This window comes from Rhinoderma darwinii, chromosome 7 (assembly GCF_050947455.1).
Source record: "Rhinoderma darwinii isolate aRhiDar2 chromosome 7, aRhiDar2.hap1, whole genome shotgun sequence".
In the NCBI taxonomy this organism is placed as follows: Eukaryota; Metazoa; Chordata; class Amphibia; order Anura; family Rhinodermatidae; genus Rhinoderma; species Rhinoderma darwinii.
This window is the reverse complement of record NC_134693.1, coordinates 57,302,393-57,316,261: the sequence shown is the minus strand read 5'-3', so window position 1 is coordinate 57,316,261 and position 13,869 is coordinate 57,302,393. Positions and strand designations below refer to the sequence as shown.

The 13,869-nt window shown below is 40.4% G+C and overlaps 1 protein-coding gene across 1 annotated transcript in view; it reads left to right on the top strand.

Moving 5' to 3' along the window:
- The window catches only part of CFH (complement factor H), a 272,806-nt gene that overhangs the window by 202,468 nt on the left and 56,469 nt on the right, over positions 1-13,869 (top strand). Inside the window, exons 16-17 of the mRNA XM_075833420.1 lie at positions 675-857; positions 7,546-7,719. Of these exons, the coding sequence (XP_075689535.1) occupies positions 675-857; positions 7,546-7,719 (357 nt within the window). The remainder of the gene's footprint in view (positions 1-674; positions 858-7,545; positions 7,720-13,869) is intronic.

The window sequence follows — 13,869 nt, the reverse complement described above, 5'->3', positions numbered from 1 at the left end:
AACGGATGCCACTTATGCCTATAGAGTGGAATCCAACAGAGGAAAATACTCCCGATGTATACATCTGACGTAAATATGTAGTATGAAAATATATACGTAACTCTTGGAGGTCTTGGTGGTTGAAATTCCCAGCAGCCCGGCACAGTGGGCTTATTCCTGATTAGTGCCACAAAAGAGAAGTGATTTGATTTGTCATTATTGGCAACATCTCGTGTATTTGTACACACAACTTGTAAGGCTATGTTCACATGGAGTATTTTGGGGGAGGAATATCTGCCTCAAAATTCCGTTTGGAACTTTGAGGCAGATTTTCCTCTCCCTGCACGCCGATTTTCGCCCGCGGCCATTGAGCCCCACGGGCATAAAACAGGGCGAAATACGCTTTCTCTGCCTCCCATTGAAGTCAATGTGAGGTCAGAGGCGGAAGCGCCCGAAGATAGGGCATGTCGCTTCTTTATCCCGCGAGGCAGTTTTACTGCTCGCGGGAAAAAAACGCTGACGCCTCCCATTGAAATCAATGGGAGGCGTTCTCGGGCCGTTTTTGCCGAGTTTTGCGAGGCGGTTTCCGCGTCAAAAAACCCTGCAAAATACTCCGTGTGAACATAGCCTAAAGATGACATATGTACCTTCCTAGAGTTCTGAAAATGTAATATTTGTTTTGATTTTATTTCAAGGATCAACACCTTGCAGGAATCCACCGCCAATAAAAAATGGTGGCATAGTTGAATCCTCTAAAAAACAAGAATATGTAACTGATGATGTAGTAAAATACATCTGCAAATCTGGATTTCACTTCAGTGGGTCAGATCAAACTACCTGCGTGAGTGGACAGTGGTCGGCATCACTAATATGCACAGGTAAGAATTTCACGATGTTTCCAAATGTAATACATTATAAATGTAAACTATTATATGAAAGTATTGTCTTAATAGATGTGGGTAGACATATGTATTTTAGTTTTTTGTACTTATACTATTTCCATGTTTTGGTTTAATTTAAGACCCTGATGTCTGGTCTGAGGTTCAGGCTCTGTTCACACTGGCATCATGACTTTCGTTTCTAGCCATGATAACATCCAGTGTATGACAGATCCAAACGGAAACTGACGGACCCCAATGACTTATAATAGGTTATGTCAGAGCTTCCGTAAAGATTTCTATAATTTTGATGGTAGGAATAGTGCTGCATGCTCCACTGTTCTTGCCTTCAAAGCAGTAGCAGATTAAGTATACCATAGCAGATTAAGTAGACCCAAACATCAGTTCCCCTTCTCCACCTCTGCCCTGCCACGCCATGTCTATAATCAACACCACCTTTCTGTGCGAGCATTGACAAATGGGTGTGACAATTCCCCTTGTGAAAGGACTGTGTCCGTACATACTGACAGTCTCACACTATGTAGGGATACATCTTCCTGACAATGGGAATGGTAACACTAGTTTCTCTAATTAGTCCTGTACTACGCAAAGACTTTTTGTGGAATAATAGAATTTGCTATAACTGTTACAAGTAGCAGCAGGACTGCTGGTAATCAATGATTTATCTTATATCTGTGTTTGGGCGTTGCTTGGCAATGCCTTTGGTCTAAGTCTGGATTTGGTAATCATTTAGCTTTGCCTGGTTAATTAGGGCGGAGTACTTGTTTTGGGCCTATATACGTATACTTCAGGCCTGGATTATTCAGATGCTGGTTATACTGTTTCTGGCAAGTGCTAAACTCTTTCCAAAATATAGTTGGTGATTTTATTCTTGTCTAGGTGTTTATTTGTATTTTGGGACCTATTCGTCCTCTGAGAGATCTACTTTTTGTATTGTAGTTTTATGTGTATCCTGGGATAAGTAGTTACACTGGTTTGTTTGCCTTTCCTGTTGTTTGGTCTGCTGCCAAGCTGTTGTCTTACCCTGCTGTGGGATAGTATTCAGATAGGGTCAGTGAGTTCACTGCTTGCATCCTACTCAACTGCCATCCACTTCATTTATGCATTGTCTCCATCTACTACTACCTTCAGTATACTGCTCTGCTCATCCACCGGTGAATTACTTGTGCCTTTTGTATTATGTCAGTGTTGATTCGTGCTTCACACATGTGATAAATATTGCCTGTTGCGGTCTTGAACCCCACCAGCGGCTTAACAATAACAGACATGTCAGGAGAGGTGACAGATTCTCTATAAATCGAGTTACTGACAGTCGACGTCTTTTCGGATTGGAGTCTCTCTTTTCTTTTCTTCTCCATCTGACACAGACCACTATGATGACTTCTCCTGGTGACTGCAGAGTGTCCTGATGAGACTTTTTTGCCCCTTGTTTCTGCAGCCATTTTCAGCCTCAACACAAATATTCAGAAACCAAACCGCCTAAATTGTTACTTTTCCCAGACCAGATCCTTAAGTTATTTCAGACCACAGACCAAACCCCCTAAATAATTCCAGAACACAGACCAGACCCCTGAGCAAATTCAGACTCCAGGCCCATATATTGACTCCAGACATTAACATACAGACCCCAGACCAGACCCTAGAATATATATACAGACCTCAGAGCTTCTAAACTAATAGAGTCCCCTGACCAGACTCCCCTAAACAAATACATACCCCAGAACAAGCACCCTAAATAAAGACAGACCCCAGAGCAGACCCATTAAATACAAACCACCGACCACTAAATACAGACACCCAGAAACTAATACAGACCCCTGGCCTTACCATCTAAACTAATACAGAACCCAGACCTGACCCCTAAACTAATACAGACCTCAACCAGACCATCTAAATACAGACCTTAAACTAATACAGACATAAGACCAGACCCCCTAAATACAAACGCCAGACCCGTTAAACGAATACAGACCCCATATACTTACATAGCAACTCACACTCTTTTCTATGGAGTCATGCTGTTCTACTCTCTTGTTTAAGGATTTTTAAAGGGGTGTTACCAAATGCATACTTTTCAAACCAAGTTATTTTTGGCACGCTCCCGCTACTCTCTGGTTTTTATGCTACGAGTAGTGGTCTGCACTTATCCACTAGCCTAGCCCTTTTTACATTACAAACGCTAATAAAAAAAAGGATGAGGCTAGTGGATTTGTGCTAATCACTACTGGTAGCATAAGAACCAGCATAGACAGTGCCACACTCCGTACCCCTTGTAGATAGTGCCCCACACTGCTTCATGTAAATACTGCCACAGTGCCCATTTAGATAGTGCCCATATAGATAGTGCCACACTGCCCATGTAGATAATGGCAAACACCTCCATGTAGATAGTGCCACACTGCCCCCTATACATAGTGCAACACTCACTGGTCCCCTTTTTCCGGACTTTGTGCATTCCCTCCAGCGATGCAGATATGGTTGCATCTGACCAGACCTTCTCCAGCGGAAATTACGCAGGTGGCCCAAAAAAGCACCAAATTTTGGGGAACGGTTACCGATGGTTCTCTTGCCTCGCCAGCGATGTCAATTGTATCCTTGTCCTAAGGATGTGGATACAATTGAGTCCCATAGTATGTAAGGGCCTTCCGTAGGATCCACAGGAAGCAGCTAGAAATCCCCCTGCATGTGCCCCTGTGGACATACACAAAGCAGTTTTGTTGCGGTTTTTTTCTGCTGTGGCCGGGAATTCCGCTTCAGGAGTAGGAGATCACTCCAGGAAAAGTCCCTGACGTCACTGTCCATATATGGAATTACAGAAGCGCCCATAGATTTCTATTGGGAGTCCGTGCCGTATTTACGGATAAGAATAGGACAAGTTCTATATTTTACATATCATTTCTACGGAACAGACACCCATCCGTAAATATACGGAAAGGTGTCCGTAGCCCATAGAGATGAATGGGTCCGCAATTTCATTCGTAATTACGGATCCGTAATTACGGATGAAAACTATGGTCATGTGCATGGGGCCTAAGAGTCCTATGAAATTGTCCTAACGTTTGTTCACGTACAAGAGAAAAAAGGAGGGCATAACCAAAACAATATTAAAGGCAGACTGCAAGTTAACGTGTGAAAAAGTACCACATTTGTATTAAAGTGTAACTAAACTTTCCAAAAAACTCTGAGATGTCATAGTGATCAAAAATTATGACATTTCACTATGACATGTCAGGAGTTTTTTTTTTAAAGTTTAGTTACCCTTTAAAAATATAAACATATATACAAGACTCCACCTTTTCAATCGTATCAAAATTGTTATTGTAGCATTCTGAAAGTTTAAAAGCAAGTAAAGTAGCACAAACACGTACCAAACATACAGTAGATTTCTAACCCCTGGTTGGGATAGAAATCCTACCACACATGGAGAGAGGCAAGTGATCGACTACAGGATAATACTGTAAATATCTGCAACATGCAGATTAATGGGATATAGCACTAGTTTAAATAACCATGGACACTAAAAGTAGTGTCATAACAAGTAAATAATGGTGTTAGGAGTCAATGGAGTCAATCTTAGAATTGCCAAATGAAATGTCTTATAATTCCATATAAATTGAAATATCCATAAAACCACAAGCAATGCAATATAAAAAAATTAGGTTAGTAAATGCATAAAGAAAAACGTAAGCAACCATGTTGGATATCCTATAGCTCCATGTGAGTTAAAGAACCCCATGCGTATTGCCGTGTTAACGCCTTCATCAGAGGTGAATTCTCTCCTAACATGTGTCTCTTTAGCAAAATAACAAAAATATTGAACAAAATAAAAATTATCAATCAGTTACCTAATACGTAGAGAGAAACTTTCTCCACAGTATCAATGGCGTAGTTATAGGGGTCATAGTTGTGATCATACCCTGAAGGCAGGGAGGCCCATAGCCCCCAGCAAAACGCTTGTCCACAGTTATTGTAGTAACTGGAGCTTATTTAGTAAACGACACCAGCCTCTGTAACTACAGTAGCATTTCCACAAAGTTACCTTCACAGCTCCTAAATCGGGTCCTCTTCGGTTTTGGGTTTAGCGTTGGGTCCTGGCGCCGTTCAGCAGGCCATTGTATGTGTGGCAGACGTAACCTTGTGATGTTGTAAAGCATCAGGATCCAGGACCCGACTCAGAATCGAGGAGGTTGAGTATATGGATACTGACTGCTATCATGTGGTCCTAAATGTAAGCCTATAATGTGTTATACGGTCTGCTGGGGCCATTTATCTAAGTCTATCATATGTGATACTGTCTGCTGGGGCCATATGTCTAAGCCTATCAAGTGTGATAATGTTTGCTGGGGCCATGTGTGGTAATGTTTGCTGGGGCCATGTATCTAAAGAAGCACTACAGCAATAGTTTTTTTCTTATTTATTTTTTTATTTTATTTTTGCCCATATAATGCAGCATAGGCTATTATTAAAGAATAATGTAGAGCAAGGGTCTCAAACTCGGTCGGGTAAGTGACCGCACATAGAAAAAATAATAATTTTGAAGTTAAAAGTTGACGGGCCACATCACTTTCAAATTTGATACAAAAAATGATTGTTAATCAATTAGTTATTTGAGCTACTATAACAATACTACAATACTATAATAATACTGCTAAATTTACCGTACTTATTTTAACAATCCAGTTTTCCAGTTTAAGTATCGCAGTCTGGCTGCTCAATTGGCAGCACAAGAATGTCAAGATTGGGCAGCTCATTTTTAGATCGTCCCACAGTGCCCTCTGTAAATATTGCCACAGTGCCCTCTGTAGATACTGTCACAGTGCCCCCTGCAGATACTGTCACAGTGCCCCCTGCAGATAGTGCCACACCCCCGTAGATAATGCCACAGTACCCTTTGTAGTTGGTGCCACAGTGCCCCCTGTAGATGGGGCCACAGTGCCCCCTGTAGATGGTGCCACAGTGCCCCCTGTAGATGGTGCCACAGTGCCCCCTGTAGATGGTACCACAGTGCCCCCTGAAGATGGTGCCACAGTGCCCCCTGTAGGTGGTGCCACAGTGCCCCCTGTAGGTGGTGCCACATTTCCCCTCTGTAGGTAATGCCACAGTGCCCTCTGTAGGTAATGCCACAGTGCCCTCTGTAGGTAATGCCACAGTGCCCTCTGTAGGTAATGCCACAGTGCCCTCTGTAGGTAATGCCACAGTGTCCTCTGTAGGTAATGCCACAGTGCCCTCTGTAGGTAATGCTACAGTGCCCTTTGTAGATTGTGCCACACACACACACACACCCGCTTTGTAGATAATGCCGCACACACCATTTTGGGGTACATATAATTTAGTGATTAACTTTTCTAAACTTTTTTTTAGGGCGTAATAGAAAAAAAACCTGACATTTTGCAACTCTTTTTTTACATCTTTAATTGACGCCGTTTACCGTGTGGTATTAACATAATACTTTTATTCAGCGGGTTGTTACGATTGCGACAATACCAAATTTATATGGTTTTCTTATGTTTTACTACTATTATGTATTTAGTTGGGGTCATTGCGGACGTGGCGATACCAAATATGTGTAACTTATATTTTTTTTCATAATAAAGCATTTTGGAAGGGGAAAAAGTGGTTTTTTTTATTTTTTTTCACTTATTTATTTATTAATAACTTTATTAAACTTTATTTTTTACTTTTATACTAGTCCCACTAGGGGACTTCACTATGCGATCGTCGAATCGCCTTTATAATAAACTGCAATACTTCTGTATTGCAGTGTATTACTGCCTGTCTGTTTACAACGGACAGGCATCTGCTAGTCCATGCCAGAGGCATGACCTAGCAGGCATCCACTACAGGCAGACATGGGGGCCTTTATTAAGCTTACGGCTGCCATAGAAGACACTGGCACCATGCAATCTCATAGCAGGGTGTTAGTGGGGTGAGACAGGAAGCTCCTTCCCTCTCTCCAAACCCACTTAGATGCGCCAGCTGGAACAGCGCTTCCCCAAGTTCTCAGCTACCGGAGGTAGCTGAGAACAGGGAGTTTTAAGTGCTCCCGGCGCCGCAGATTTATTCTGATGCAGCGCCGTGAAAAGGCTTATGGATCATAATGAAGCCCAGTAGTGGTCGCCGTGAAAAGGCGTATTGGTGGTCACTAACGGGTTAAAAACAGCTGTAAATCAGAGGCTGTTTTCCCTTGAAAACAGCTGCGTATTTTACAGCCGTTTTTAGTTTAGCGTGTGAACGTACCCTAACAGAGCTAAAGAGCAATCTAGGGGTATGTTCACACGTTAAACTAAAAACGGCAGTAAAATATGGAGCTGTTTTTAAGGGAAAACAGCCTCTGATTTTCAGCCTTTTTTAAACCACAAAAGTTTTTTTAGGCATTTTTTATGCCCGTTTTTGGAGCTGTTTTTGTATTGACACAATGAAAAACGGCTACAAAAACCGCTCAAGAAGTGACATGCAATTCTTTTTACGGGGATTTTTTTACTGGGTGTTTTTTTTTTTTTTATTGCAGCCAAGCATTACCCATGGTGGGGTAGTCGCCTGAATAAAGTTTTTAGACCTCAATTGGAATTTGCTAAAATCTTAAAAAGACCAGCTATGAAAGGGTTAATTATATGTTTCATACCTTTTTATGAAATTTCTAAACACTTTTTTATTTAACATTTTTTAGAAGATTCATGTGCTGAGGCTCCAGAAGTTACGCATGCAACTGCTTTACAAAACAAGAAAACATTCGTCCACGGTGAAAAAGCTAAATATGAGTGTGATAACGGCTTCCGTTTCTCCGAAGAAGATTCAGCAAGTTGCGTAGAAGGAAAATGGTTGAACACTCCAAAATGTGTTGGTGAGTATTCCTGTTTTATAAATCAGATAATGATTTATACAGTAACGATTTATAGACGAGAATTAATTTTTAATCTAGAATAGGTAAGAACAGGTGTATATGTAATGTATATAACCATCAAAATGTTTGAAGTAGACTGTAAAAACTGTGCAGTGAAACGCGGCATAAAAAAAACGCCGACATTATATGACTGCACGGCACACTGCTACAATGTGTGTACCCAGTCTTTAGTTGGAAACACTTTTCAAGTGTATTGCTCAAAAAGATGTTCGGCGTGACGTAGGATGTAAAGTTTTGTACTAATGTATCACGCACACATTTGTCGTTTTTTTTTTATAACAGCGTTTGTAACAGATATTCAGGTCTTCCACTTCAGATATTTTCATTGCACAGTAACGCTGGGTTCACACGACCTATTTTCAGACGTAAACGAGGCGTATTATGCCTCGTTTTACATCTGAAAATAGGGCTCCAATACGTCGGCAAACATCTGCCCATTCATTTGAATGGGTTTGCCGACGTACTGTGCAGACGACCTGTCATTTACGCGTCGTCGTTTGACAGCTGTAAAAATACAGCCTCGTCAAAAGAAGTGCAGGACTAATTTGAGCCGTTCTTCATTGAACTCAATGAAGCACAGCTCGAAATTTACGGCTGTCAGAGAAGCCTCGCAAAATGCGAGGAGGAGCATTTACGACTGAAACGAGGCAGCTGTTTTCTCCTGAAAACAGTCTGTCTTTTCAGACGTAAAAGCCTGCTACCGTGTGCACATACCCTAACAGCACTTAACTGGGTTAATCTCTAGCAAGGAACAAATTTAATGAACAGACATGTTGGAACTTGGCATTCTATTTATATGACAGTGCCACATTAAGTCACTGAGTGCTATAGTATTTTAATACAGGACTTGTCTATTGATGTTGCATGCCTAATTTTCAGAGTGGATCTAAAAGTATTTTATGCAGCCATAGTTAATGAGTGACTAATGTTTGGATCGGTGGGCGTTCGGGTGCTGAGGCCCCCAACATCACTGAAACGAAGGTGCAGAAGTGCTAATCTAAGGGCCCGGCAACTTCAACTGTGATCGGCGCTCCCTGTTGCCAAGCTGAAGACGGCTTACATAGAGCGTCTAGCACCCGGAACCCCACTGATCCAAACTTCTGATATGTTTCTTTGAGATATCAAAAGATTGCTTAAAGTGCAATCCCTCTTTAAGGGCAACATATCATACATCTAGGTCCAAAGGAAAACTAAGATTGTTGGCACAAAAATATACCTATCAGTCTTCATGGTTATTAAGCTGCTAGGAGCATTTTTTTTTTCCTGTATTCCTGTTACCACAGCTCACACACTGGCAAGTTCTACAGGCAGACTACAGGGAAGGTTCTTCGTCTTTCAGCCTGTGCAGATCGGCCATGGGACCACACTGCTAGCAGTCAAAGATGGCTTACTCAAGTGGCTGACTTGTAAATGGAAGCACAAGAAGAAAAGTGAGGCAGCACTTCCAAAATAAATGAGAGCATGCTTGAGAACGGTCCTGCTGGTCTGAAATGTTGCATTGGGTGATTAAAGCTCTCATTTATCTTGTAAGTGCTGACTCGCTTTTCTTCTTGTGCTTACATCAAGGACCTTGGATCTGGTCCTGTTTGGAGGCGTGCACCCATATATATTTTTACTATCCAGTGCTGTGATTCTCTGTGTGTCTGACTTGTTAATGTTATACAGAGATCATACTCCATTTATGAGTTATCTCCATCACGCTGTGGAGGCAGAGGCAGGTTAATGGGGGAGGGCAATCACCGCCCTTAACTGTGAAAATGTCCTAAAAAAGAAAAGTACGGATACTAAATGGGATATTTGTAAAAGCAGCCTACATTTTCATTGTGAAAGGTGCATACCTTATGGGAATAAAAGGGTAAGGAACAGGAGAAAGTCATGTGGATGAATAAAAATTTAAGGGGGTCAAGGAATAACAAAAATAAACTACTAAAACTGGAGGGCCAGTGAAGAAGCATTAAAAAGCTATAGGAAAAAAAATTATTATGTAAAAAACATACAAAGGCAGCAAACCTGGAGACAAAGAGAGCAAAACTAATCCTAAAAGTTCTTCACTTATATAAATAGTAAAAAGTGTAAAACTGAAAGTGTTGGCCCTTTAAAAAGTAATGAGGAAGAAATTGTGGAGGCTGATGAGGAAAAAGCTAAATTATTAACCCTTTAATGACCAGCCCACTTTAAACCTTAGTGACCAAGCTATTAAGCTGTATAAAGTCTTGTTTTTTGCGGGACAAGTTGTATTTTTTAATAGCACCATTTTGAGGTACATATAATTTATTTAACTTTTATTAACTTTTTTTTGGGGGTTATAAAAAACGGAAATTTTGCCACTCTTTTTTGCGTCCTAAATCTACGCCGTTTACCGTGTGGTATAAATAACACAATAAGTTTATTTAGCGGGTTGTTATGCTTTTGTACCAAATTACCAAAAAATTATAGATTTTGTATGTTTTACTACTATTAGGGTATGTTCACACGCAGTGTTTTCAGGTGTATTTTGGGGCATTTACGCCTTGAAAAACGTCTGTAAAAACAGAAGCTGAACACCTACAAACATCTGCCCATTGAAATCGATGGGAAAAACAGCATTTAGTTCATACGGGGCATCTTTTTACGCCACTGTTTAAAAAAACGTAGCGTAAAAAGACGCTCCGTAAAAAGAAGTAGCATGTCACTTCTTGGGGCGTTTTTTTGAGTTGATTTTCCATTGAACACTACATTGAAAAACGCCTCAAAAAACAACTGAAAGGGGGAGTTCACATAGAGTCTTATTGACGAGTTTTTTGGCGCAGAAACCACGCCCCAAAACGCACCGAAAGATGGCCCAAGATGCCTCCCATTGATTTCAATGGGAGGCGGAGACATCTTTTTCCCGCGAGCGGTAAAACCGGCTAGCGCGAGAAAGAAGGGACATGCCCTATCTTCGGGCATTTACACCTCTGACCTCTCATTGACAACAATGGTAGGCAGAGAAAGGGTATTTCACAGCGTTTTATGCCCGCAGCGCTCAATGGCCGGGGGCGAAAAACGCTGCGAAAAATCGGCGTGCAGGCAGAGGAAAATCTGCCTCAAACTTCCAAACGGAATTTTGAGGCAGATTTTCCTCCTGCAAAAAACTCTGTGTAAACTCAGCCAAAAGAAGCCTGAAAAGAAGCCTCAAAAAAAGCTCCAAATTCATTTTCAGCTTCAAAATGCCTGAAAATCAGAGGCTGTTTTCTCTGAAAACAGCTTAGTATTTTCAGACGTTTTTTGTTAAGCGTGTGAACATACCCAAAGTAAAAACTATTTTTCTTCAAAATTATTTGTTTTCGTGTCTCCATATTTGAAGAGCCATAACTTTTTTATTTTTTTGCCGATGCAGTTGTATGAGGGCTTTTTTTTTTGCGGGACGACTTGTAGTTTGTATTAGTACCATTTTGTAGTAGATGCGACTTTTTGATCACGTTTTTTTAATGCAGGATTCACAGAAAACAGCAATTTTTCCATTTTTTTTTTTACGGTGTTCACCATGCGCGTTTAATAATGTAATAGCTTTATAGTTGGGGTCGTTATGGACGCGCCGATACCAAATACGTGTAACTTTTTTACTTTAGTTTGGTTTTTTAATAATAAAGCATTTTGCCATATTGGCTTGCAGGCTGCTCTACCTCTAGCAAAGCTAATCATAAGGGTAATAGGGGTGAGTCACTGATGACAGTCATATGCGTTATAGTCACTATAAACAGCGCAACCAGGAAATACTGCTGCCGATGGATTAGCGTCAGTGTGTTTCATATTGAGAAGAGACTAGATAGTTAGATTTACAAGAACTTTATAGAGAGATTTTAGAGAGGGAGGAGTCGCAGTGTCAGTGTGTAAGTTAGAGAGGCACAGGCAGCCATTGCTGTGAGTGAGTGCTGCTGCAGCTATACAATTCTTATATTCGTTTGTAATTACCAATCTTCATCACATCATTCACAAATCTTCTTCAATAATATTGATCCTAGAAGACCTTTAACCCCTTAATGACCGGGCCATTTTGCACGTTAATGACCAAGGATTATTTTTAGTTTTTTCATGGTCGCATTCCAAGAGTTTTTTATTCCATCTATATAGCCGTATAACGGCTTGTTTTTTGCGGGACGAGTTGTATTTTGTATTTGTACCATTTTTAGATGCTTATAATATATCGATTAACTTTTATTAACTTTATTTTAGGAGAGAATTGAAAATAAGCAGCTATTCCAGCATTGATTTTCACGTTACAAATATACGCCGTTTACTATGCAGCGTAAATAACATGTTCACTTTATTCTATGGGTCGGCACGATTACGGGGATACCAAATATGTAAGGGTTTTATATGTTTTCCTACGTTTGCACAATAAAAAGCCTTTTAGAAAAAAATTACTTGTTTTTGCATCGCCGCATTCCAAGAGCCGTAAGGTTTTTATTTTTCCGTCTATGTGGTCGTATTTGGGCTTGATTTTTGCGGGCCAATGTGTAGTTTTCATTAGTACTATTTTGGGGTACATAGGACTTATAGATTAATTTTTATTTAATTTTTTATGGGGGGAATGGGAAAAAAAGAGAATTTTGCCGTTGTTTTTTGCGTTTTTTTTGGACGCCGTTCATCCGGCGGTTTAATTAATGTGTTCATTTTATTGTTCAAGTCGTTATGATCGTGGGGATACCATATATGTGTATGTGTTATTTGTTTTGACACTTTTACTAAATAAAACCACTTTTTGTTTTATTTGATTTTCACTGTAATTATTATTTTTATTTAACTGATTGACATTTTTTTTTTAGTCCCACCAGGGGACTTCACTATGCGATGTGCCGATCGCATATATAATGCTTTGGTATACTTAGTATACCAAAGCATTATTGCCTGTCAGTGTAAAACTGACAGGCAATCTGTTAGGTCATGCCTCCGGCATCGCCTAACAGGCAGATGCTGAAGACAGACCTGGGGGTCTTTGTTAGACCCCCGCTGCCATGGAAACCCAACGGCGACCCGCGATTTCTTTGCGGGGGCGCCGATGGGGTGACAGAGGGAGCTCCCTCCCTCTGTCAAACACATTAGATGCCGCTGTCACTATTGACAGCGGCATTTAATGGGTTAAACTGCCGGAATCGGAGTGCGCTTCGATTCCGGCAGTTGCAGCATGAGCCAGGCTGTGTATAACAGCCGTGCTCCTGCCGCTGAATGCGTGGGTACAGTGTCAGTACCCGCGCCATCACAGGACGGATATATCCGTCCTCCTGCGCGAACTAGCAGCTGCAGAGGACGGATATATCCGTCCTTCGGCGTTAAGAGGTTAAAATGTCATACACAACTTTTCAGGGCAATTTGGGGCACTTTAGATTTGCAATAAAGTTATTCAGACCGCATCGAATCTGAGAGCTGGATCCATAGAATCGGACCCGAATCTAATTTCGTGAAATTTGCTCATCTTGAGAAATGTGAGTTTGAACAGTCTACAATTAAATTTTTTGGGTACATTATATTTACAGAAGATCTGAGTATGTACCCAAGTAAATTTGAGGCTGTTGATTGGTCAACCCCAAAAAATTTAAAAGATAAGAGATTTATGCATTTTGCTAATTTTTGCCGAACGTTCATTCGAGGGTTCTCCAAAATCTAATGATTAATGTTTCAAGTCCCCTAGGGGAACTAATAAAATGTGTAAAAGAAAAAAAAGTTAAATACATTTTCAGAAGTGTAAAAAAATATTAAAGTAAAAAAATAAAATCATTTTCTAATATTTTATACTTATATTCCCTTTTCTTATAATCTGGTGCGTCTTATTGTCCGAAAAATACAGTATGTCTAAGTTTTTTGCAACCCCCATTAAAAAAACAAATATCTTACACTATACCCCTCATTAAATACTCTGGGTATGTCTCTTCCAACAAAGTGTGAAAATGACTTGATAGTGACAATTTTTAAATATACCCCTTCACAAAATGACCTTAGATCTTACAACATGATATATATTAATTAAATAAAAAAAAAATGCTGAATTTTATTTCCCCCACTTGTTTTGGATTTAATTTGTAAGAAGAATGATCGGGTCTAAATACTCACGGCACCCCTATATAAAGATGA